Source organism: Triturus cristatus, chromosome 10, assembly GCF_964204655.1.
Source record: "Triturus cristatus chromosome 10, aTriCri1.1, whole genome shotgun sequence".
NCBI lineage: Eukaryota > Metazoa > Chordata > Amphibia > Caudata > Salamandridae > Triturus > Triturus cristatus.
The window spans coordinates 842942138-842969758 of NC_140593.1; the positions used below are offsets into that span (position 1 = coordinate 842942138).

The 27621-nt window shown below is 50.3% G+C and overlaps 1 protein-coding gene across 1 annotated transcript in view; it reads right to left on the reverse strand.

Moving 5' to 3' along the window:
- Positions 1-27621, reverse strand: part of LOC146790122 (UPF0764 protein C16orf89 homolog) — a 575747-nt gene that overhangs the window by 441998 nt on the left and 106128 nt on the right. The window contains exon 2 of the mRNA XM_085630170.1: positions 19927-20076. Within this exon, the coding sequence (XP_085486296.1) occupies positions 19927-20076 (150 nt within the window). The remainder of the gene's footprint in view (positions 1-19926; positions 20077-27621) is intronic.

Consider the following 27621-nt stretch of genomic DNA (forward strand, 5'->3'; position numbering starts at 1 on the left):
TAGCCCAAGTATAGCCCAATGACAGAATGTCCCAGAGTGTTCTAACGAACAACTAGAGTGCTAACAGTCTTACTTATGACAAACGTATGGCACACCTGAAGCCATCTTGATTGGAATGAAGTGGTAACATTTAAAACATTTAATTTACAAAGGAACAAAATGAGGGGGTTCATTTTGCCATAGAAATTATGAGTAGTGCTGTAGAAAGAAAACTAGGGCACATTTTGACTTCTCAAATCCTCTTCTATTTCATAAACAAATTCTGGCATGCAGACTAAAACATGCACTTTGAATACCAGCAGCAGACTTCCCTGGTGAGCAGTAGCTTTACTACAGTGATCTAATAAGCAACTAGAGTGCTAACATTCTGAATTTATGGCAAATGTGTGACACATCTGAATGCCTTCTTGATGGAATCAAAGTAAAAAACTGAAAGTATTTCCTACTGAGGAGACTGTAGTAAATGAGGAAATTAGGAAACTTCATAACAAATAAGTCTCCCAAAATGGCCACCAGAGACAAAAGAGCCCAAATGTAGCACAAAGTGTTACCACTTTATTCCAATCAAGAGGGCTTCAGGTGTGCCATACTTTTGTCATAAGTAAGACTGTTAGCGCTCTAGTTGTTCGTTAGAACACTCTGGGACATTCTGTCATTGGGCTATACTTGGGCTACATCTGGGTGATATTTGGGCTACATTTGGGCTCTTTTGTCTCTGGTGGCCATCTTGGGAGATTTATTTGTTATGAAGTTTCCTAATTTCCTCATTTACTGCAGTCTCCTCAGTAGGAAATACTTTCAGTTTTTTACTTTGGATCCATCAAGAAGACATTCAGATGTATCACACATTTGCCATAAATTCTGAATGTTAGCACTCTAGTTGCTCATTAGATCACTGTAGTAAAGCTACTGCTCACCAGGGAAGTCTGCTGCTGGTATTCAAAGTGCATGTTTTAGTCTGCATGCCAGAATTTGTTTATGAAATAGAAGAGGATTTGAGAAGTCAAAATGTGCCCTAGTTTTCTTTCTGCAGCACTACTCATAATTTCTATGGCAAAATGAACCCCCTCATTTTGTTCCTTTGTAAATTAAATGTTTTAAATGTTACCACTTCATTCCAATCAAGATGGCTTCAGGTGTGCCATACTTTTGTCATAAGTAAGACTGTTAGCACTCTAGTTGTTCGTTAGAACACTCTGGGACATTCTGTCATTGGGCTATACTTGGGCTACATCTGGGTGATATTTGGGCTACATTTGGGTTGACCATTCCATTCTTCTTGCCCGTGTCAGCGCAGCGGGCATTCGGGGGGCAGCCTTCTCCTGGCTGGCATCCTTCCTTCGAGATAGGTACCAGGCGGTTCATCTCTCCGGTTTCTCTGCCCCTCCTCACCCGGTCGCTTGTGGTGTTCCCCAGGGTTCCTCTCTTTCCCCCCTTCTCTTTAATCTTTATATCTGTCCCCTCGTCACCTCTCTTCTTGAGCGGGGGGTCTCTGTGTATAACTACGCAGATGACCTCCAGCTCGTCTTTGATCTTTCTTCTTCTTCTGATTCTCTTCCTAAGTTCAGTTCCACCTTAATCTTTATTTCGGTGTGGATGAGCGCCAACCATCTTAAGCTCAACCCCGATAAGACGGAACTTGTCCTCACGGGTGGTCCATCTAACCCCTGGTCCCCTGCACATTGGCCCCTCTCTTTTGGTCCCCCTCCTACGCCTTCCCCCTCTGTTCGCACCCTTGGCATCAAAGTTAGCTCTGACTTAACTATGCATAGTCAGATTAGCTCTGTTGTGTCTTCCTGCTTTCTTTCTCTTCGTCTTATCCGGAAAATCTCACGTTTTTTCACCACTGATGCACTCAAAACCATAGTCCTGGCTTTAGTCATCTCTCGCCTCGACTATGGGAATGGCTTGTACGTGGGCATTCCTGCCTACGAGTCTCGACGCTTACAGGCCATCCAAAATCAAGCCGCCCGCCTTATTTTTTCCCTCCCTAAATCCTCTCACATTACTCCTGTTCTTAAATCTCTTCCCTGGCTCCCTATTCGTTTCAGATCTCTTTTCAAACTAGCCTGCTTCGCTTTTCGAGCTCACTCCCGCTCTGCCCCCCCCTACATCAATTCCCTTATTTCATCCCATGTCACCAGTCGTACCCTTCGTTCTTCTTCTCTTTCTCTTCTGCACATCCCCCGTTTCCGCAAACTTAGAACGGGTGGTACTCGCCTCTCCGTTTTGGCCCCCCAGTACTGGAATGGCCTTCCACTTCACATCCGTTCCATCCCCATCTACACCCATTTTCGAAAAGCCCTCAAAACTTTTCTTTTCAATCAGGCTTTCTCTTCGTAGGCTCCTCGGATTCCCTCTGTGAGCTCTGACCAGGTCCCCAGCGCCAGGAAGCCGCTTGGCCGCAGTGCGCTTTATTAAATACTTTTTTCATTTCATTTCATTTCATTTGGGCTCTTTTGTCTCTGGTGGCCATCTTGGGAGATTTATTTGTTATGAAGTTTCCTAATTTCCTCATTTACTGCAGTCTCCTCAGTAGGAAATACTTTCAGTTTTTTACTTTGGATCCATCAAGAAGACATTCAGATGTATCACACATTTGCCATACATTCTGAATGTTAGCACTCTAGTTGCTCATTAGATCACTGTAGTAAAGCTACTGCTCACCAGGGAAGTCTGCTGCTGGTATTCAAAGTGCATGTTTTAGTCTGCATGCCAGAATTTGTTTATGAAATAGAAGAGGATTTGAGAAGTCAAAATGTGCCCTAGTTTTCTTTCTGCAGCACTACTCATAATTTCTATGGCAAAATGAACCCCCTCATTTTGTTCCTTTGTAAATTAAATGTTTTAAATGTTACCACTTCATTCCAATCAAGATGGCTTCAGGTGTGCCATACTTTTGTCATAAGTAAGACTGTTAGCACTCTAGTTGTTCGTTAGAACACTCTGGGACATTCTGTCATTGGGCTATACTTGGGCTACATCTGGGTGATATTAAAACATTTAATTTACAAAGGAACAAAATGAGGGGGTTCATTTTGCCATAGAAATTATGATTAGTGCTGCAGAAAGAAAAATTAGGGCACATTTTGACTTCTCAAATCCTCTTCTATTTCATAAAAAAATTCTGACATGTAGACGGAAACATGCACTTTGAATACCAGCAGCAGACTTCCCTGGTGAGCAGTAGCTTTACTACAGTGATCTAATGAGCAACTAGAGTGCTAACATTCAGAATTTATGGCAAATGTGTGACACATCTGAATGCCTTCTTGATGGAACCAAAGTAAAAACTGAAAGTATTTCCTACTAAGGAGACTGCAGTAAATGAGGAAATTAGGAAACTTCATAACAAATAAATCTCCCAAGATGGCCACCAGAGACAAAAGAGCCCAAATGTAGCCCAAATATCACCCAGATGTAGCCCAAGTATAACCCAATGACAGAATGTCCCAGAGTGTTCTTAAGAACAACTAGAGCGCTTACTGTCTTACTTATGACAAAAGTATGGCACACCTGAAGCCATCTTGATTGGAATAAACTTGTAACACTTAAAACATTTAATGTAAAAAGGAGCACAATGAGGGGGTTCATTTTGCCATAGAAATTATGATTAGTGCTGAAGAAAGAAAAATTAGGGCACATTTTGAGTGTCTTCTCAAATCCTCTTCTATTTCATTAAAACATTCTGATATGCAGACTGAAACATGCACTTTTAATACCAGCAGCAGACTTCCGTGGTGAGCAGTAACTTTACTACAGTGATCTAATGAGCAACTAGAGTGCTAAAATTGAGAATTTATGGCAAATGTGTGACATGTCTGAATACCTTCTTGAAGGAATCAAAGGAAAAAACTGAAAGCATTTCCTACTGAAGAGACTGCAGTAAATGAGGAAATTAGGAAACTTCATAACAAATAAATCTCCCAAGATGGCCACCAGAGACAAAAGAGCCCAAATGTAGCCTACATATCACCCAGATGTAGCCCAAGTATAGCCCAATGACAGAATGTCCCAGAGTGTTCTTAAGAACAACTAGAGCGCTTACTGTCTTACTTATGACAAAAGTATGGCACACCTGAAGCCATCTTGATTGGAATAAACTGGTAACACTTAAAACATTTAATTTTAAAAGGAACACAGGAGGGGGTTCGTTTGCCATAGAAATTATGATTAGTGCGAAGAAAGAAAAATTAGGGCACATTTTGAGTGACTTCTCAAATCCTCTTCTATTTCATTAAAAAATTCTGATATGCAGACTGAAACATGCTCTTTTAATACCAGCAGCAGACTTCCGTGGTGAGCAGTAGCTTTACTACAGTGATCTAATGAGCAACTAGAGTGCTAACATTCAGAATTTATGGCAAATGTGTGACATGTCTGAATACCTTCTTGATGGAATCAAAGTAAAAAACTGAAAGCATTTCCTACTTAGGAGACTGCAGTAAATGAGGAAATTAGGAAACTTCATAACAAATAAATCTCCCAAAATGGCCACCAGAGACAAAAGAGCCCAAATGCAGCACAAATATCACACAGATGTAGCCCACATGTAGCCCAATGACAGAAGTGTGCAAAACACTTATTTTTTGTGTATTTGCAGTTTTATATAGTGCAGACTTGTCAGGTATTGGAGTGCTTTACATGAGCATTGGTTACATCACACAAGATCAAATTCATTTTGGTTGTAGACATGGGGAGTTTAAGTGATTTGACCAGAATCACAGAATGTTGAGCTGAAGCAGAAACTCCAACCTGGTTCCCCAGTTGCACAGTCTGCAGCTCTGGAAGTAACACCACATCCTCTCCCCTAAGTGCAACATTTAATCAAGTGGTCAACTGGATAAAAAAACATAAAGATTACAAATAATTTAAAAGTTCTTTGTCGCTATTTGAAAACTCAGAAAATATGTGCTCATTTTTGTTTTTTAGAGCACTAACCATAATTTTGATGCAAATAAGACCCTCTCATATATGTAATTTCTAAAGGAAATGCTCTAGGTATTACAGTTTTGATTACATCAAGATGACGTCAGGCGTTCCACACTTTTGTAATAAATATCGAATGTTAGCAATCTAGTTGTTCATTGGGATACTGTTGAGAGGCAGAGGCCAGGGGCACAGACTCTGAAAATTGAAGGCAGGTAGGAGAGTGCAGAGGCAACAATTTGACCACACTGGGCAGGCAGGAAGGGCAGTGGCATCACAACAGACTATGGAGGGCAGTGGAAAGGGGGGCAGGGGCAACAAAACAGCAATGCAGGACTGGCAAGAGAGGCTGTGGCTATATAATAGACCATTGTGGGCAGAAGTAAGAGGCAGTGGTAGTACAACCATACATGCCAACAGACCCGTTTCAGCCAGGAAACGTCCAATGTTTTTAAGCTCAAATGGGTTTTATTTGATCTGTCTCCTGTCTACAATCTCCTCTTTTTCAATGTAACTCAAACGGGAAAATCAATACCCCGTTTTTTTTTCAAAATCTCCCTCTTAACAAGTTCAAAATGTTCGCACGTATGGTATATTGGATCATGGTAGGCAGGAGGAATTGGGGTAGGGACATGGACTCGGATAACAGAGGACAGGAGGGACATGGAGAGGTGCACCAAACTGACCCTACAGGGCAGGCATCAGGGTTTGCAGCAGCACAATACACCACACAGGGCATGCGGGACGGGAGAGCAGCACAACAATCCATAGAAAGCAATAGGGAGGGGACAGGACCATGCACATGGACAACAGAGAACAGAGGGGAAAGAGGCAATGGTAGCTAGCTGACCATAATGGACAGACAGGAGAAAAAGCTGCAGCATAACAGACCATAAAGGGCAGGAGGGACTGATCAGGGGCATTACAATGGAACAGACAAGCCAGGAGGGAGGGAAGAGGGGTCTGCACATGGAAACAGAGGGCTGGGGCCAAGGGGGCAGGGCAGGAGCAGCAATATGACCATGGAGGTCAGGCAGGATGGGCACTAGAAACAAGACACACCATGGAAAGCAACAGTGAGACTATGATGGCATACACACAGACCATGGAGGGAAGGTGGGAGGGGGTCAGGGGCAGCTAGCTGACCACACAGGGAATGTGGGAGGGGCCATGGCAGCACAGAAGACCATGCATGGCAAGCAGGAGGGTTAGTGTCAGCACAATGGTTATGATGGGCAAGAAGGAGGGTGCAGGGGCATGCACAAAGGACCATGGAGGATAGAAGGGAGGGTCAGGACCTGGGCATAGACAAGAGAGTTTAGGGGAAGGGGCCTCACAACAGACCGCACGGGGCAGGCAGGAGGAGCAATTGCAGCACAACAGACCAGGGAGGGCAGAAGGGTGTGGCAGTAAAATTGACCATGGAGGACAGGAGGAAGGGGATAGGGGCATGGCATGTGGACAGGCAGGGTGGAGGTGGCAGGGACAGGTTACAGTCATCTGACAATGCTAGGCAGGTGGGAGGGGAGTGGCAGCTCAACAGAACACTCAGAGTAGATAGGAGTGGCAGGTCCATGGAACATGGTGGGCAAAAAGGATGGAGCAGGGGCATGCACAAAGACATCGGAGAGCAGGGGGAAGGAGAATTGGGGCAGCAAGCTAAGCACAGAGGATAAGCAGGAGGTCAATGATGAGCCATAGAATTGGGCAATGGAGGGCAGGAGGAGAGGACTGGTACATCATGCTAAATGGAGGGCAGTGGCAGCACATCAGACCATGCATGGCAGGAGGGATGAGGCTAGTCCATGGATTCAGACAACAGAGGATAGGGAGGAGGTGGATGCGGCAGCAAGCTAACTGTTCAGAGAAGGTGGGTATTAGGAGCTTTATTGTTTTTAAAATGGGTGTCTGTGCGAACTACTTAAAATATGAACAAGTATGTAGCATAATCTCACTTTTATTCAGGAAGAAGAGGACGTTTGTGACTTTGACTCTGGGATCACTTGGCAGAAACACCCCCTGACCCTCCACACCCATCGCAAAATGTAATGCCCGTGAAAAGGGTAGGTGGACGCAGTGTTATATAGAACATAGTCCTGAGAGCACGATTGAAAATGAAAACTAGATATAGTATATGGTATAAACTATGCACCAAAAAGTGTGATATAAGATGAACCGGGGCGTGAAATATAATATGCAATACATTGTGCGCAATGACAGATTCATTGGAGAGCGCGAGATAGCACAGGCAATTGTGTAATATGCACAGGACAGTGTTGTGTAACCTAACTAGTCTCTAAAGTTGTAATATAAAATATGTGCTGGGGAGTGTAACGTTGCATATGCACTGTGACAAAGATATGGATCCCAGATTGTAAATATATGGCATAGCGCTGTGCGTTATAACATAGGCATCGAGGAAGGCACGTTAGATGGGGCAATATAACCCGTGCAAAGGCAAGTGTGGCATGACATATTCACGGGGTGGTGTTAAAGTGCACATGGGCTAGAGAGTGTCATAGCATACGCACTAGCTGGTGGAATACAGCACAGAGGTGTGTGGCACTCGGCGGGCACTGGTGGGTGTAACACAGCATTGGGCTCAGCCAGGAGCACGCTGTGACTCTCAAGTGAGGTTCATCTCCTTTCCAGAGAGTAAAATAAAAAGTATTACACATCCGGCAGTGGATGTGTGTTTTATTAACTGCGAGGGGGGTTTCTTGCATAGTTTGGTCGAATTTTTGTCAAATCCCCTTTGAATGGCTTGGTGTGCGTGTGTATTAAATGTGCCCGTCAATAGCTACCCATGTTTGTATAAATAACCAACAAGGGTGTCTACTTGGAGAGTACCCACCGGTGGGGGCGCCGAGATTAGGCACGGTAGGGCGTCAAACACGTCAGAGCTTCACTAGCGGTGTAAATACATTCCAGGTGGATTCATTGTATGCATAGTCGCCTTTTAATGAATATCATGCAAATCGTCATGGTGATAGGTACATACGGTTTGTCCAGCATGTCCTAGGTGTTTCTATAAATATATATATTTTTTAAAATAATAACAAACAAAGGCCGGCCCCGGGGGATGGGGTCCCCGGGGCGATAAGTGGCCTGAGGAGGTCGGCAACGCAGCACCCCTCCTAAAGAATTTAAAAAAAAAAAAAGGCCATGACCCGGGGGTTGGGGTCCCCGGGGCAGATTAAGGCCTTGGGCGAGGGGCCACGCGGCCCCCTTCCAAATGTATTTTTTTCAACAACAAAAAATTAGGGTGCAGGCCCTGGGGGATGGGGTCCCCAGGGCCAATAAATTTGAAAAATAAGGGGGCCACACAGCCCTCCTTCTTAAAAAAATAAAATAAATAAAAGACCGGCATCACGCCGGAGGCCACGCCCCCTCCTTGCAGCACTCTGCAAACGCGCCCCCTGGCCAGTTGTAAGTTGGGGAATTAATTCCCCTTCAAAACTGAGAGTCCCTGAGTGCCAACTAGCCCACCAGGTATCTCCAGTATGCGCCAGGGAGCTGCGTTGCAGACAGGTGTTCTGAGGCCACGCCCCTTTTTACACCTCTATGCAACGCAGCTCTGTGGCGCTTACTGGAGGTACCTAGTCGGCTAGTTTGACCCTAGGGACCCTTAGGATTCAAGGGGACTTAATCTCTCAACTTAGAACAGCCACAGGGCGCGTTTACACAGTGGTGAAGGGAGGGGACGGGGCCTGAGGTGACGTGTGCAAACACGCCCTGTGGTGCGTGTTAAATTGGGGAAATAATTCCCTTTCAATCCTGAGGGACCCTGGGGGCCAACTAGCCCACCAGGTGCTTCCAGTAAGCGCCACTGCTCTGCGTTGCAAAGAGGTGGTCTAGGCCGTGCCCCTTTTTACATCTCTCTGCAACGCAGCTCTGTGGCGCTTACTGGAGGTACCTAGTGGTCTAGTTGGACCCTAGGGACCCTCAGGATTCAAGGGGACTTAATCTCCCAACTTAAAACGGCCACAGGGCGTGTTTACACAGTGGGGAAGGGAGGGGACGGGGCCTGAGGTGACGTGTGCAAACACGCCCTGTGGCGCGTTTTAAGAGGTAGTTTTAATCCCCTGCCCTATTATATACTAGGGGCTTACAGTGGAGGTCATGCTAATCACAGGGGGACCCCAACGCATAGTGTTCCCTAGTGTATGTTGGTGTTTTCACTGTATTCTGAGTGTCTTTTAACATAGCACTGGATCTAGGACTGGTTAGTCAGACTCAGTTACCACCAGTATCTGTCTGAAAAAGTTGAGGGTACAGGATGATTTTTCAACAAGGCTTCTTTCTGCTCTTCTGTTTGTTCTTTCTGAACGTTATCCTTCTTCCTGCACTTTTCTTCGTCTTTGAGGACTTCTGTTGCTTCTTTCTGCATTTCTTTTTTTTTCTTTCTGTGCGTTTTTTCTTCTTTCTTCACATGTCCTATCTCTGTAGGCATAGTTAGAAATTAGCATTTAAAGAACCTTTGAAATTCACTGAAAAAACCATAGGTTTCAGGCACGTTATAGTTAGGAATTATCATTTAGAAAACCTTAAAAATTCACTGAATAAACCATAGGTTTCAGGGGCGTTATAGTTAGCTGGACTTTTCACTCGTACAAAACAATTGAAATTCCCCCGTTATAGTTAGTTCAGCTAACTATAACTCGCGCGCCCGCAATGCACTGCTGATGACGTCACATATTACATCACTCATTTTTTTTTTTTGAAAAACCTTTATTGTGCACAGTTGCATCATCTTACAACGCACAGTCACCGTCCAGGCGGCGAAGCAGTTAAGCAAAGCGTACGCTTCCAGATGTTAGAACACAGCCATTCAGCCGACAACCCGGGGGTCCGGCGGCGTTGTACAGGGTAGCATGCGTACAGAAGGGAGGTGCGTGCGTTGTGAAGAGAGTAGGTGTGTGGCGCTGTTTATGCGTGTTTGATTTTTTGTGGTGTCCCAGGTGCATGTTATCGGCGACAGAGGATGGCGCTGTGATCCAGCCCACTCCACGGTTGCGCCGGCTGTCACCCAGGCCCTGATCCGGAGACCTATTGGACGCCGCTGTTACCCCAAAGTGTATAGGCCTCTGGGCAGCCGAGCGCCAGCATCATGCTCAGAGTGTGGGCCGAAGCGCGGCAAGGATGTTGCAGTATAGCTCACAGCGACCTATATGGCAGCGCATTGATCCGGCGAGTCTAGTATGCAGCGTCGTAGTCCATATCTATCCCTTGTATGTATGGCAATAGCATGCGTTAAGGTTAGGGTCGTGAACTCAAGTAGGGTCAAGGGGAAGGGGGAAGAAGGGAGGGGGAGATCATTCTGCGGTAGAGCAGGAGGGTCATCATCCGCCAAGCTGGGCACAGCGGGACTGCGTAGCGTGCGCGGGAAGCCGCGGGCCAGGGGAGGGGGAAAAAGAAAGAGGGCCTTCAAGAAGGCTGGAATTCCCCAGCGTCCGTGCCCGCACCCGCCCACCCTGTGTGTAGGGCGCCCCCCCGCGCCAGAGAAGGAGCGGCCCAGCAGGGCAAATCGGCCACGCCCCCCCCGTCCGACCCCCCATCCGGACAGTGCAAACGCCCCCGCAGGCCGTGGCAGCAGCGAACTCCGTGTGTGTGGTATAGCTGCGTAGCGAGTACCTCCCAGCGGCAGTCCCATGCAGGGCGGCAGTGTGGGGCATCAGGGGTAATCCGGGGTAAGCAGGTGGGGGCAAGAGCCATCCCCCTAGCAGTCCCGGGGCCGCCACCGCCCCGCCAGCAGGGGAGCGACAAACCCCAGGGATTCAGGTTATCCCCCTGTCCTGGCAAGCCCTCTGGAATGTCACAAGGAGATTATCCCAAAGTTGGGCGATGGGGAACTTCCGGAGCCCTGCAGTTTCCTCGCGAAGGAGCACTGCGCTCTCTGCCTGCGCCCAATTAACAAAAGAGGCTCTCCAATGTCGAACGTGTGGGGGGGGCGGTTGCCTTCCAATGCTTGGTGAGCAAGCGTTTGGCCGTTATAAGACCCATGTCCCAAAAGCGTGCCTGTACTTTATTGTCTTTTGTGTGCCGATAGAGCCCTAGTATGCATGCTTCCCATGTATGCGGGAGCCGTCCATCAGCGCCGCGCGCGAGCAGTGTCAGTACGGCGTCCCAGTATGCCTGTACCTCTGGGCAGTGCCATAGCATATGTAAGAGGTCCGCTCCCGGTAGTAAGCACCGCGGGCAGGTTGCATCTGTCCTCGCAAAGTACCTGTTATTTTTTTCGGGCGTGAGGTATGCGTGCTGTAGTATGTAGTACTGTATAATTTTAAAGCGGGGATTGCGTGGGATGTTCGTCGGACCGGTCAGTATCAGTGCCCATTCCTTGTCCGTCCAGTCTCTTCCCCTATCTGTCGCCCAGCGCTCCCTCAGCGTTAATGTGGATGGCTGCGAGTGCGCCTGTAGTGCCTGCGCCAGCCAGTGTACGATGTGCGCGCCATGGCCCATAACATGTAGGTATTGCATGAAGGCATGCACTGGAAGCTCCACTGCCATGTCGCCCCAGGAAGCAGTGAGTGTGTGCAAGAGGGAGGCGTGTAGGAGGAACTGTCCCGCCGGGAGAGTCGTGTCTTCAGCCAAGTTGGCGAACGTGAGCAATTCGCCATCCGCATATAAATCGCTCAGTGTGTCCACCCCCGCCTGATCCCAGCCAGCCAAGTGGGCCTCCGTGAGCGGCCCCGTCGGGCCAGGCATACCCAAGAGCGGCATGCTCGGGGCATAAGGCTTAGTAGCACGCGTGAGACGAAGGCTCCTCAGGAAGCATCTGCGCGCCACTGCCAAGTAGATCTGGGAAGGGCAGGGTGTGCGGGTTATCGGGTGAAACAGCGCATTAATTTGCGTTTGTGTCCATGTAGCCGCATGCGTGGCAGTGTCCTCGAGTTGCTTGCCGCTCAGCCATCCCGCCACCCATTGCATCTGTGCCGCGAGATAGTACAATTCCAGGTTAGGAACCGCCAAGCCCCCCGAGTCTGTGGGCATATATAATTTAGCCAGCGCCACTCGCGGCCTCCCCCTGTTCCAGATGAGGGAACGCAGCAGCACCTCTAGGTCACGAAAGAGCCTGACGGGCACATACAGAGGCATATTCGCAAAATAATAGAGTAGGCGAGGCAGCACAATCATTTTGGTCAGTGCCACGCGGCTGGGCACGTTAAGGGGTAGGGTGTTCCAGAAGCCAATCTGCGCTCGGACAGAAGCGATCGCTCGGCAGAGGTTCCCTTCCAGGATATCTGCCGGTGTTCTATATATCCGTATCCCTAGGTATCGGAAAGTGGTGGGATGCCATTGCAGCCTGTCCCCTCCCAGCCGGATGTCACATTCAGGTACGTCTGGGCTAAAGGGGTATGCCCCCGACTTGGCCCAATTAACTCTCAGGCCCGACATTCCCTCAAAGTTGCGGAAGATGTCAGCAAGGGAGGCGGGGATGGCAGTTATGTCCCTGACGTACAGCAGCAAGTCGTCTGCATACAGTGACACTGCATGCAAGCCATCCGCCAACGGGATTCCCCACTCCAGCCCGTGTGTTCTGAGAGCCGTGGCCAGTGGCTCCATGGCCAGTGAGAACAGCAATGGCGACAATGGGCAGCCCTGGCGGGTGCCTCTGCGGACTCGGATGGTAGCTGAGAGGAGGCGGCCCGTGCGGACTCGGACTGTCGGTCTGCCGTAAAGCAGATCAATCATGGCCCGGTATCCCCCCCCCAGTTGATACTTCTCTGTAACCGCCTGCAGGTACGGCCACTCCACTGAATCGAAAGCTTTCTCCAGATCCAATATCAGGCATCCCGATCTCGGCCATTGCTGCGTAGCGTATTCCTGTACCCGGAAGAGGCGGCGTATGTTGTAGGAAGTGTGGCGTGTGGGGACAAACCCATTTTGGTCGCGGTGCACTAGGGTGGGCACATGGGGGGCCAGTCTTCTGGCCAAAGTAGAAGCCAGGATTTTATAATCTGTGTTTAGTAGCGCCAACGGGCGGTAAGAGCCCACCTGTGTACTATACTTGCCCGGTTTAAGAATAGATACTAGCATGGCCTCATTTAATGTTGGGGGTAAAGCGGCATCTTCCGCTGCCGCGGTGTACATCCTCAGCAGCTCCGGAATGAGAACATCCGAGCCGACCTTGTACAGCTCCGCCGGCAGTCCATCCGGGCCCGGTGTTTTGCCATTTGACAAATTAAAGATGGCTTCTCGGAGCTCGTCTGGCTCCAGTGGGGCACCCAGCTCGTCCTGCTGCGCAATAGTCAGTTGCGGCATTTGCAGGGCGGAGAGGTAGTCAGCTATAGCCGGAGGAGGGACCGCCAAGCGGGAGCGATACAGCTCTTCATAATGAGCCGTGAAGGCATCGTGGATACCAAGCTGCGTGTATACCAGTTCCCCCCCCCTCGTCCGCACAGCCGCTACCGGGGTCGAGCGGGTCTCCTGAGAGATCAGCCACGCTAAAAGCTTGCCAGGTCTGTCGCAAAGGTGATGCGTTCTCGCCGAATGCGCGGCATAATTCACGTTTCGGAGTCGCTCTAAAAGGCGTGCATGCTCCGTGCGGGCCTCGTGTAGCGGGCCCTCGTCGCCAGCCACAGCCCCCTCCTCCCGTAGCAGTAAGTCCGACTCTAATCTAGTTAAGTCCCTCTCCAATTGATGCCTCATGTGTCCCTGCGCATGCAAGCAGTGTCCCCGAAGCACCACCTTGAAGGCGTCCCACTCCGTCTGTGGAGTGGACGCCGTGCCAGCATTATCCTCGAAGTATTGCGCGGCGCGTGTAAGCAAGTTATCCCGGAAAGCCGCGTCTAGTAGCAGCGCAGGCTGCAGGCGCCAAGTGGGTACAGGAGGGTGTGGGCGTGCCCAGGCTATTGACATGAAGTGTGGGTTGTGATCCGAGTGCGTGCGGCCCATGTATTGCGTGTCCGTCACGTGGGGTAAGAGGGCAGTGGAGGCCATGAACCGGTCCAGTCGGACATGTAAGTCGTGAGCGCCAGAGTAGTAGGAATACGTCCGCGCCCCTGGGTTGCGCTGTCGCCAAACATCGTGTAGGTCCCATTGCGCGGCCCATTCTAGTAGTGCTTTTGTGGCTCCCCGTGTAGAGGCATTAGCTGGGGGCGGGAAGGAGCGGTCCAGTGTCGTATCTAGAGTGCAATTATAGTCGCCCCCTATTATCCACGATGTTGCGTGCCAAGGTGCCATGACCGTTGAGAGCCGCGCCAGGAAGCTACCCTGATCTACATTGGGGGAATAGAGGGATACCAGTGTGAGAGGCTGGCCATCTAATCTGCCCTGCGCAGCCGCATATCTGCCCTCCCGGTCCACTACCACCTCCGTGATCTCCCAAGGAGTCCCAGGGCGGACCCATATCAATGTTCCGCGAGCGTAGGAGGAATACTCCGTAGCATATAGCTGCCCTCGCCATCTACGGCGCAATGCCTGCACCTCGGCTCCGTTCAAATGGGTTTCTTGGAGTAGCGCTATGTTGATTTTATGTCGCTTTAGGTATGAGTATATATGGTAGCGTCTGGCTGGCGTGTGCATTCCTCTGACGTTCCAGGTGCATATTTGTACATTAGCCATAGCAGTTATGTGTGCGTGTGCGCCTCCCCCCCCCCCAAGGCGCGGCCCCCCGCCTAAGGGCCCCCCAGCCCCAGCAGTCCGCTTCTGCCATGCAGCCATCGTGAGTGTCGTATACGCAGTACCATGATCTCCAGCAGGGTAGTGGGATAGGGAAAAAGGGGAATGCAAAAGGCCTTAACATGGCAACAAAGTCCAAAATACCAAAAGGTCGGCCGCACAACAGGTCGCCGTCCAAACACTCAAGTGAGCTCGCAAACTATACAGTCTAAGGGGGTGCTTGTGGTTTATGTTCTAATAGTAATCAAAACAGTGCAGCCTTGGATGTGCCCGGTGTCTCTCCCGGGTGTGGTGTGCAAGCCGCCGCTGGCCAGCGGACGTCCAGTGTCTCTTGCTCCATGCCGTGGCAGCTGTGCGCCCAGATATCAGTCAAGGGCGGGCAAAGGTGCCAGGGGGGGGCAAGTCCCCCCCCAGCCAGGCCAAGTCGCAGCAGGCTGGCAGTGAAACGCAGCGGGGCACACCCTTGGTTCTGCAAAGTAGGTGCATGAGTCGCATGTGGATAAGTAGAAAATGTACTTACAGTGGCCAGCTCCGTGCTCCAGCCCCCCAGGGCAGCGACAGTGTGAGCGTCGGCAGGCCCGGGGCAGCTCTAGGGTTAGGCGGGGCAGCCAGGCAGGAGCCCGGGCGGGTTCGCGCCATGCGGTAGATATCAGTCCGTTCCCAAACTCCGTCAACCAAAGAGATCCACCATCTGTGGCGTGACCTCCGGGGGTCCCCCAGAGCTCTGCGTGTCCGGGAGTCCATAAATCGCCTCATCGTCCGTTGAAGACGCTGCCGGGCTGGCGCCCGGGTGGAGCGACGGCGCCGGGGAATTGCTGATTGCCGCCTCCTTGCGCAAGGCATCCTGTTGTTCCTGGTGAACTAGGGCCGCCGGCGGGGAGCGGCGCACTGCCTCCCCGAGCAGCGGCGGCGTGGGCGACCTTCGGCGACGTCGCCTCCCCGAACCTCTGGACCTCTCCATCGTGGTAGTTCCCGGCGCCCTTCGCGGCGCGTCAGGCATTCCTCCATCCAACCAGGCCTCAGCCTCCCCAGGGCTCATGAAGAAGTGCGTTTTGTCACGTACAACTACTCGTAATTTGGCAGGGAAAAGTAGCGAGTACTTGAGGTCCACTTCGCGCAGCCTTCTTTTTACAGCCAGGAAGGAATGCCGCTGTCTCTGCACTCTTGCAGTGTAGTCCGGGAAGAACATCACCGCAGCGTTGTCTATGGTGACTTCCCCTAGGTTCCTGGCTTCGCGCAGTATTGTGTCCCGGTCGCGGTAGTTGAGTACTCGAAGGAGGAATGGTCTGGGGTTAGAGCCCGGGGGAGCGGCCGCGTGGGCACGCGGTGGGCTCTCTCCACCACAAAGTAGGGGGAAAGCGTGCCGTCCGGCAGCAGGTCTCGCAACCAGTCCTCAGCCTTACGGGCGGGATCCACTCCTTCCCATTTCTCCGGGATGCCCACGAGGCGGATGTTGTTTCTCCGTGCCCGTCCCTCCGCATCCTCGGCCCTGCCCTCCAAGAGTTCCATTCTGTTTAGGAGGTCTTGCACCTTTTTGTCCGTCTGTGCCGTCAGTGGTTCAATCACCGCCACCTTATCTTCCAGGGTCTTGGTGCGATCTTGCAACTTCTTGTGATCAGCTCGGAGGTGGGTCAGATCTATCGCCACGCCATCGATTCTGGTCTCCAGAGAGGTGCGCGTCTGTTGCAGCGATTCTTCCATCCGTTCCATGGCCGCCAAGACGCTGTCCAGTTTCGCCGCCACGTGGTCGGTATCCATCCTGAGTGCCGCTTTCGTTTGCTTCCCCTTTGTCGCTGCAGGTCCCGATCCAGTACGTGTTCGCGCCCCTCCAGGCATGGAGCTGGTGGTCTCGCCGCTCCAAGCCGTGGGCCACACGCAGCGCGTCCCGGCCGTCGTGGATCCAGAGGCTCCGATCAGCGCAGGGCAGATGGCTCCCCCCAAAGGGTCAGGGCGCGCTTGTGGCTCCTATCCGCTCCGGGGTCGCGTAGCTTCGTCGCAGCGGACAGGGCCGCAGGTGGTGCGCTGCACTGGTCTGTGGGAGCCAGGCCGGTGTCCCGGTAGCACGCTCTGTGTCCTCAAGGAGCGGTGGCGTGTGCAGCTGAGTCCAACAGCGTCGCATCCCCCATGCAGGGCAATTTCACCCTCAGAGTCTAAAGGCTGGTGGGAAACCAGTAGGAGAGAAGCCGGACTGTAGTGCAGCAGCGGCTAGGCCGGAGCGGGGGGAGGGGGAGGCGAATCCCCTGCGTCCCGTCGCAGTTCCAAGGATCCCTATCTCCTCCGTGGATTCCTGTTCCTCCCCAATGGCATCGCAATCCCGCAGTAGTTTAGGGGCAGCTGCTTAGAAGCAAGAGTTGTGTGTCAGGTCCCGTCTTCTCTCTGGCTCTACCCCGCCGGCCCCCGGGCCCCCGTCTGCCAACTCACTCATATGCCGGGTGTCCCAGATGGCGTTCGCGTGGCTGCTCCAGGCCGTTCCCAGCCCACCGTCGTCGTCTGACAGCTCCTCAGGGGGAGGGGGGGCCTCCAGGTGCCCCCGGTCACGATGCCCGACTCGCGGGGGCTCCTCGGCAACGGCCGCGGGCCTCCCCGTAGGCCGCAGATCAAGGCCTGGTGAGTCGCTCAGAGCCGCGGGCTCACGTAAGCGTCGTCTCCAGGTGCGGGCTCACCAACACGGCTCCAGGCTCGCCGTCGGTGCCGGTGCTGCACTCTACCTCCGATGCGCCCCAAATTCAGCCAGGGCATTCAGTAGGTGTCGGAACAGTTCCGCCGGCAGTGGCGGGCCGCGGAAAGGAGTTTTCAACGGAGAAAAGACCCGGGGTAGGGAGGCTCAGGCGGGAGCTCTACCCGGGCATGTCCGCTCTCGTTGCGTGTTAAGCCACGCCCCCCACATATTACATCACTCATGACATGGTCAGTGACATCACTGATGACATCACTGATGACATCTCAGATGACATCACTGATGACATCATCCAGTGAATGTGTGTTTTTCTGAAAATTACATATGTTTTATATATGTATATCTCAAGGTCGATGGAAGAATAAATGGGTATATAAGTGTCTAAATGGATGATTTGTTTTTGAAAAATTGATTGTCTAACTGACTGATTAAGTGTATCTTAGTGAATACATGGCTTAGTGATTAATGTTTAAATATGTAAATATCTGTATCAGTCTCTCACTTTGAGTATAAGTGGCTACATAGGTTGGCGAGTAACTACATGAGTGTCTATATAGGTTATTAGTTGGTTTTTTGAGAATCAGTATGAGTATCTGAGTGTCTCTATGGTTCGGTGGGGGGTATTACGTAGTGCATAGGTGCATGAATGAGTGACTCACTGTTTGTATGTGTTGAAGACAGCATGTGTGCAGGAATGTATGGGTGGATGAGTGTGTGCATGGGTGTGTTAGTGAGTGAATGACTGTCTCAATAGTGCCTTTATGAGTAACTACATATGTTTTAAACTAGTATATGTGACTATTGGTGTATATAAGTGAGTGTATGTGAGAGTGAGAGATTGAAAGAGTTCCTGTATGAATAAGTATGTGTTTCTATAAGTGATTGTTTAAAAGACTAAGTATGTGTAAGTTTCTGTAGAAGTAAGTGTGGTGGTGTGTGCCTTGTGATGTACCAATCGATAAGTAATGTTGCGGATATAAAGATAGTCCTGTCGCCCCTGTGGATGATGATATTGCTGACATTTGTAAGCAGAAATGAGACCTTGTACATGATGTTCAGGGCATTGTGATAATGTTGTGCGAAGCTAGATGTGTAAACAAGTTTAGCTTCAGGGAAACTAATCCAACATTGTCATGCACGTAAATATGTGCAAAAGATCACAGCTGAAAATGTTATTTGTGAGTAGGCCTGGGCTAAATTTCCGTTCCGCTTGCGGAAATCCCGATAATTTGACATTTTTGTGTTCCGCGGAGAGCGAGAAAATGTCAAAACTTCCGCATTCCGCAGCTTAGCGATAATTTGTTTCTTGCTCGCGCTGTAAAATAATACATTCTCGCGCGCGCGCGATCGCCTTACCTGAATCCCTGCGTTCGCCGACAAGTTTTCCCGATCCGGTCGCATTCTCCACGAGATGTTGGATTGTTGGTAGCCATTTGCGCTGTCTCGCGACAGTTCACGCCCGCAGTAATGTCATTGGTCGCGCGATCACGTCTTTCTTCTCGCGATCATGCACCGTGAGAAGAGTGAAAACAAGATGGCCGCGCCCGCGAGCAACCGCATGGGTAAGTTGGCGAGCCGCGACCACGCAGAAAATACCGCGAACGGGCGGGAAAAAAAATTCTGCATCTTCGCGATATTTCCGCGTGTTTGCGGTGATTCTTAAAATTTTCGCAATAATTTGCGAAAGTCACTTTCGCAAATTACGCCCACCCCTGTTTGTGAGGACAATGTAAGAAATAAGCTGCTTCGGTACATGAGCCTAACTCAATAATATAACAAAGACCTTGCGGAGACTCTCCATTTTGCTTATGAGAGCAGCCATGTTGATATTTGGTTGTGTCTATGATGCCTAGAAAACATTAGATCCCAAATAAAAATCATCATACAGCTATCATTGCATCCCCACGCGAAACCCAAAAATCATTGTGGCCATCTACCATTTTTATTGAATTGCTATTTGGTAATCGAGAATCCGATGTATCTAAGGAATCACTAAAGATTTACCAAACAGAGATTGAGTAATTAGGTAATCGCTATTAGGTAATACTACTCCATTTGTTCCTATGCGCCTAAAGGTCCACAGGTGTGAATTGTTTTGTATCAGCTAATTTGCGATTACCTAACTGGTATTTGCAACACCCGGCAACACCCGGCATTTTCACATTGTGGCGGGTGCTGCTGTCAGCAGCATTTGCCACAATGTTAAAATGCAGGATCCGTCCGCCATGGTGGCGGATGCATCCTGATTTGGTGTGCGGGACCGCCACATGCATGGCAGACAGTCCCGGTTTACTCAAGGATGGCAGACGGACTACAGTCTGTCCACCACCCTCATGAGTCCCATAGATCAGTACTCAAAACGTGCATAATCATCGACAATCCTATTTGGAAACTATGGATTCAGTGCATACAAATTGCAAAGGAAAGGGGACATAAAAAAAAATAAGAAAATGTCCAACAGAATATTTAACAGAAATAGCATTAGTATACAAATTCAGTATGTCTCAACAGATTGCATTTGTCAAATATGTTAATATGATTATGAGAAACATACAAATAGTACAAAAAGCTCTCCATTGAAATAGTAGGTTAGTAGTATGGCACCAAAGAAAAATCAGCAACCAAGAAACATTGGCAAAATGATATTTTAGAATTTTTTATTCAAGAAAGGTACAATACAATTGATATTTCTCTACCTGAAAAATATTCAAGGTCAGCTTGCTTCAGGCTATCCGTAGATCTTTCAATCACAGATGACACTGCTCTTTCGATATTTGCCAGCTTTTGACTTTTGGAATGCATCTGTGTGTTTCCTGCCCATTTCGCAAGGATTACAGGAGTCCAATCTGCAGGGGTAAAGAAGTTATCTCAGCATAAAACTTCAACTAAACTATTACAGCATATGAATTCATTATGTCATTTCAGATGAAAAGCAGTAGATTAGTGATATAATTGTATTATAAGGATGAGCTGTGAGAAATATGATGAGCAATACATTATCACATAAGGCAGTTCTTCAAATTATTAGACTGGAATGTACACTCTCTTAGAGTACGCATGTCCAACCTACTGCGTTGAAATATGTCACACACTCAAAATGTGGGTTCAAGGACCCGTGGGTGTGCTATGTTCAAATCTTTTATTTCACCTGTTACTTTCACTTTAAAGAATCACAAATTTCCAACACATGTTTCATCTAACTAGCATGTCACTTCATTAGAGCCAAGCACATAATATACAAATGTCTCTTAAAAACACACTCTTTTAGATCACTTGATGATCATAGATAAAAACAGTTAAAACCGAAATCAATTCACAAGAGAAAATGTCCCTTTATCCCTCACTTCTCCAACTTAAATGTTTCCTATATGTCATCAGTGATGTCGTTTGAGATGTCATCAGTGATGTCAGTGATGTTACTGACCATGTAATTAGTAATGTAATATGTGACATCATCAGCAGTGCATTGCGGGGGTGCGAGTTATAATTAGCTCAACTAACTATAAAGGCCAAATTTCTCTGGTTTTGTACGAGTGAAATGTCCAACTAAGTATAACGTCCCTGAAACCTGTGTTTTTTTCAGTTCATTTTTAAGGTCTTTTAAATGCTAATTCCTAACTATAAAGTTCCTGAAACCTATGTTTTATTTAGTGAATTTCTAAGGTTTTTCGAAATGCTAATTTCTAACCAAAACGTAGTAGTCGCTTTTGCAGAGTGGTACAGAAAGGGGTCTGGGACTTCGACTAGCGCTCAGGAGTTCCGCTGCTTAGGACTTACAGGAGGGCTTCTTGGCCCCCAAAGTCACTCATGAGTAAAGTGGACTTCATCCCCTAACCAGTACTTTGCCAGAAGGTGCATTTGCAGAGTGGTGGAGAAAGGTGAGTGTGGCCTCCGAAGACCTCTTAGCAATCCCACTGTGTGGGACTTACTGGAGGTAACAGGAGGGGTAGTTGGCCCCCAAGGACAACCATGGGGGCCAACTTCCCCTCCTACTACCTCCAGTAAGTCCCACACAGCAGGATTGGTAAGTTCTCATAGCATGCCATGCCCCCTTTGCCCACCACTCTGCAAACACACACCCTGGCGCGCTCTTGGATGGGGATTAAAGTCCCCTTCGCTGCTGGGGGTTCTTAGGGGCCAACTAGCCTACCTGATACGTCCAGTATGCCCCAGATAGTGGGATTGCTGAAAGATGGACACAGGCCACACCCCCTTTCTCCACCACTCTGCAAATGTGCCTCCTGGCACGCTCTTGGTTGGGGGAGTAAGTCCCCTTGCCTCCTGAGGGTCCCTGGGGGGCCAACTAGTCCCAGTATCTCTAATAAGCCCCACACAGCTGGATTGCTGAGAGTGGTCTAAAACCATGCCCCTTTTTACACCACTCTGCAAAATGCCTCCTAGCGCACTGCTTTTTGGGCGATGAAGTTCACTTTAGTCCTGAGGTCCTCAGGACACAAGAGAACCTCATAACCCCATCAGCAGTGCGTCAAGAATCGCATTTGCAGAGTGGTGTGAAAAGGGGCATGGCTTCAGACCACCTCTCAGCAATCCCACTGTATGGGGCTTACTGGAGCTAGCTGGTGGGCTAGTTGGCACCTAAGGACCCTTAGGATTCAAGGGGACTTAATCCCATAACCCAGAACGCACCAGGAGGCGCATTTGCAGAGTGGTGCAGGGAGGGGGCGGGGCCTCCAGCGAGATGCCGGATTCTCTTTGCTTTTTTTTAAGAAGGGAGGCTGTGTGGCCCCCCTTCTCTTAATATTTTTTGGGCTCTGGGGACAACATCCCCCAGGGCCTGAGCAGCATTTTTACAATATATATTTTTTTAAACGGGTAGGGGGCCGCGCGGGCCACCCTCTTGAGGCCGATTTCTGCCCCGGGGACCCCATCCCCCAGGGCATGGCCACTTAATAAAAAAAAAACTACATTTAAAGCAGGGGAGCCAAGTGGCCTCCATCCTGAGGCATTTTTCGGCCTGGAGACCATATCCCACGGGGCTTTGCCTTCTTTTTTACTTTACGGGAGGAGGCAGCGTGGCACCCCTTCCATGCCACTTTTGGCTCCAGGGAACCCATCCAATGGGACCTGCCCTCACGTTGACCTCAGGGGAGCCCAAATGCTCCACGGGACCCTGCCGATACCCCGCCTCCTGCGTGAGCCGGCATTGCTTTTGGACAAAGGGAGCTGCTAACATGCAGCTTCCTTTGCCCAAAAGTAATCCTGCTTTGCTTCATGGAAGCAAGAGAAGTTTTTCTTCCGTGAAACAAAGCAGAAGTTTGCAATGGCCTGCATTGCAAACTGCAATGTCTGGTGGGTGGGCACCCTGAGACATTGTTGGAGCCGTCCCTAGGGAGTGGTGGTCCCCAGAGCCATAGAGGGCTCCTGGAAGGGAGGCACAATGGCCCCCATCCCAAATTATTTAAAGCCCCGGGAGGTGGTGGTCCCCGGGGTTCCGCAACAGACCCCGATTTTTAAATGATGTGTGCCCCGGGGGTGGTGGTGGTTCCCAGGGCTTGAGGGGGCCATGAGGCCCCCAGCCCTAAATAAAGTAAAGCCCCGGAGAGGTGGTTGTCCCCAGGGCAGAGTAGGGGGAGGAGCCCCCATATATTTCTTTGAAGAGGTCATGGGGAGGTGTCAGTCTCTGGGGCTGCGGGGGCCCCAGTGGGCCCTTGCTACATAATTATGGATTGCCGGGGGGGTGCTAGAGAGCCCATAACTAGATGGCTGCACTGCAGTGCATCTCGGCCGGCCATGAGCATACAACACATTATTATCCTGCATGAATTCCAGAGAAACAGCATGAAATTGGGTGGGAAGCCCCCATATACATCGTGGGCACAAGAAGAAGCCAAAAAGAATGGCCAAACTCAGAGCGTTGAAGCCCTAGCGTGAGTCAACTCCGAGGTGGCTGGACTAATGGCGGCTGCCTCGTAACGACCGCGACCACAGTGTGACTCAAGCCTGCGGAGGTTGGTGATAGCCAATCTGTATTACGGCGCCATCGGCGGCAGCAACATAGTGCCAAGACCTTCAGAGGGTGTGGCCCGTGGTGAGATGGATCAGCGTGTGGTGGAGGCGGCGAGGACTGCGACTGAGGCCCTGGCACGCCAGCGGCACCGACATTAGTGAGTGGGGTGCTGCCCTGCCGCGTTACATGACCTCCAGGACGGGACTTGACATAGAACACCCCCAGCATAAGTTCCCTGCTTACTGTGACGGCCTGGGGTGGAACTGGCGGTGACAGATCAGGCCCGATAACGTGGAGACCCTCGGTCCTTGCAGCCTCCGTTCTGGCCTGCAGTGCAACACTTTCTCTTGTGGCCCAGACATCCGTGAGGCCCCGTTGCGGACGGCAGGGGATATCGTGCCACTCAGACACCCGCTGTGGGCAGTCCGGTGGGACCACAACTAAACACCGAAGACTGCGTCCCAACCAGAGCCTGTACTCTGGTGCTGCAGCTCCTACCCCCACATAGAGACTCAGCACGCCGGAGACCGACCCCTATGGAACGCGACTGCCCAGGAAAGAGCGAGGCTTGGCAACACTGATAGGCCTGGCCAGGAGGGGCCCCAGAGGACTGAGCCTGCACAATGGAATACACCCACTGATCCAGGTGCCCATAGAGCTGCCCAACAGCCCCAAACAGTACACAAAGACGCCGGGGGGGTGAAGGGGGCGCAAGAACATGAGGGTGGCTGGGCAGTGGTGCGGCCTGCTCGCTGCTAACAGCGACGCGATTGCCGGCGTAACCAACCTGCACAACGCAGAGGGTGCGTTGCGGATGCATGATCAATGAGACTCGGACATAGTGGGCCTACCAGGTTGAGGTGACCAACTAAACAGGAGAAGCCCTCTCTATATTGGACTCCTTAACACTCCACAGCAGCTCCATATTCCATTGGCTACCGAAGGAGTCAGAGAGAGGGTAGCAACAGGTGCTCCACTCTGTACACCATAAGAGCCAAAGATTATGTGCTCCCAGTGCGGGGCATGCAGTCAGTGAGGGCCGTCAGCAACTGGCCATAATACAGTAACTGCAGGAGCACAACAGCATAGGGGTGCAAGGACTCTGGTCACATGTGGACTGTAGATCTGCATCACCACGTGGACTGTCTAAACATACCGGAGCCTGATAACACCAGCTGTGGCAACAGCAGCTGGATATGATGGGGAAACCGGACAAAGTGCAACCTAAGCTAACCTTTGAATCCAAAAAAGTCACCCGAGCCACTAGTGACACCGCGTCCAACATGGACGACAAAGGCACAAAGCCTAGACACACTTGCAGCCACTCTGGTGTTGGTGCAACAAAGTCTGATGACCATCCATGGGAAAATAGACCACCGAAATCTCCGCATAGACCACATGTCCACCAAGTTGGACCAACAGGCAAATCGGATCACAGACGTGGAAGCCCGCGTATCCACAACGGAGGACGCCACGCACGAACTACAAACGAAAAGCCTCAACATGGAGAAGGTGATGGCCGTAATACAGGCCAAGAATGAAGAGTTGGAGGTGCGATCCAGGCGCAACAATGTCCGCATCACAGGAGTGCCGGAGTCGACAAATACAGGGCACATGGAGCAATTTGTTGAAGCTCTACTGAAAGACATTTTGGGGGTGGAAGAGCTGTCCCCCATGCTAATAGTTGAGAGAGCGCACCGCACCCTTGCGCCAAGACCATCACCGGGATCGCCACCACGCCCGATCATGGCCAGACTCTTAAACTACAGGGACCGCGACATGGTCCTAAGGCTTGCAAGGGAAAAGCGTACCATTAACCACCAAGGAAACACGCTACAATTTTTCCCAGATTTCACCATGGCAGTGCAGATGGCCAGACGCAAGTATCAACAAGTAAAGAACCGCTTGCAGAAGGCCAACATCAAATATGCCATGCTATACCCGGACCACCTCAAAATAATGTACAAAGGCAAAGACAATATCTTCGTCACTCCGAAGGCAGCCATGACCTACACCAATTCTCTAGTGAAAGGCGACCGGCAAAGTCACCACTCCAGGGATTGAAGATTGATGCCACCCCTCGCCAGACCGTCACGTGAGGCCACAACCACCAGGTCGCCTCCGCCGTCACAGGAACTGAAGCGCCCACACAACTACGCATCAGCTCTACTACCTACTCGAGTACAAAAACTGACTGGCTGATTCCGTCATGCAGATCTCACGGCGCTCCCCCTAACCAACAGGGGAGTAAGATGGGACTCTGGCGCACCCCTTCCATGGGTAAGCCCCAAACTGTTGTATACAAAGTTGTTAACAGCACTGACAGTGTATTAGACACCGCTTGGGAAGCATTGGTTTTTCAAGTACATGGGACATACTATGGCATAGTTGGGATGCGGGAGTGGGAGGGGGGGACTGTTAGTTTTGTATGTTTATGTTTTTCCTTTTATGTCTATGAGTCATGCAGAAACAGTATTGCGAGAGCGTTTTTTTTAACACTATCCACATCTTTACGAAGCAAAGTGGGATGCCGGAGCAGACTAGAAATAGATCATTAAGATGCTTAACATGGAATGTCCGGGGGTTAAATACTCCTAGGCAGGTACGTCAAGTGTTAGCTTATCTCAACAGACATCAAGTAGAGATAGCAATGCTTCAAGAAACGCATCTCACCGCCCACACTGACAAGGCATTAGGCAGAAGCTGGGCGGAGTTAGCAGTAGCATCCTCTTACTCAACATAATAATAATAATAATCCACATTTGTAAAGCGCAAACAATCACCCATAAGGGTCTCTAGGCGCTGGGGGCCGTCGGGAAGATTAAGCAAGCTATTACCCAGAGTCACATGGTGCTGGGCCAATATGCCGCCGGGGATCGAACCGTGATCCTCAGATTCCGGAGTCAGTCGCCCTGGCCACGGCGCCACACCTCTTCCCATACTCTCAAGGAGTCATCATTCTGGTTAAAAAAGGAGTACAATTCCAACTAGATCAGGTGATACGGGATGACCAAGGCCAATGGTTAATACTAACGGGCACACTACGAGGTGCACGTATGTGCCTGATAAATACCTATGAGCCTAACATTGATGACCTTGACTTCTACACTGCCATTAGCAACCGACTAAGAGATCTGCCCTACACAGACCTTATATGAGGGGGCGACCTAAACATCACACTAAACGCGGAGCAGGACAGGTCAATGAATGCGATAGAGCACCACAAACAGGCCACCAGGGAGTTCTGGGCATGCATGGATGAGTTTGACCTGGTGGGCGCATGGCGACTCCGCCACCCAGACACAAGAGAGGGCACGTATGCACCGACAGTGCATGCCAGTTGGTCCAGGTTGGACTATTGGCATGGTCAAATCATGCGCTAACGGTTTGGTGATGGACATCTGACACCTTCCCCGGACGCTCTCCGACCACAAACCCGTGTTACTGGTAGTGAACATACCCACATACATACCGCCTCAATACATATGGAGTTTTAAAGCTAAGTCCCTACTAGACCCTGTTTACAGCGACACTATACAGGAGGCGTGGAGGAATACTTCCAGCTTAATGTGGGGTCGGTTGAGGATCCGGAAATAGTGTGGGAAGCATTCAAAGCTACCATCCAGGGGAAATGCATCAGCACCAGCGCAGGGATACTGAAGGACGTACGTTCTAAACTACAGAGCACAGAGGCGACCATCAAACTGTTAGAGACAGAATATGAAATTCCCACAACTTTGATGTCCTAGGGCGCATTAAAGAATAACTCACACTCTATAGCGAATTTGCAGAGGTTGAGCTTATATACTTGACAAAGAGGCACACCGCTAGGGCCTATAGCGAAGGCAGCAGGTCGGGCATACCTTAGCCCACAAAATACAAACGCGAAGCACACAACACACAGTAACACAACTCATCGATGATAGCGGGGTAACTCACTTCGACAACGCCGGTATCTCCTCCACCTTTGCTGCAGCCTACAATAACATGTACACATCGACAGAGGACACAGACACGGTAGCACTAACGGCGTACCTAGAGGACATAGCCCTGGTGCGGTTGTCCGATGGCCAGATGGAATATCTGACCCAACCGGTGACAGTCCCAGAGGTCCAGGAAGCGATCAGATCATTGCCGAATGGTAAAGCGCCAGGACCTGACGGACTCACAACCAAATTCTATAAAGCTAATAGTGACCTGCTCAGTCCGCACCTCTTGGCCATGTACGCCAATGCATATGAGAAGCAGATTCTTTCTCCCACACTCAGAGAAGTGCTAATAATCACGCACCTTAAGCCTGACAAACCACCTGATAGCTGGGACTCATACCACCCGCTGTCTCTTATCAATACCGATGCCAAAATATTGGCCAAGGTGATAGCCACTAGACTAACGCCATTAATGCCCTCCATTGTACTCCCGG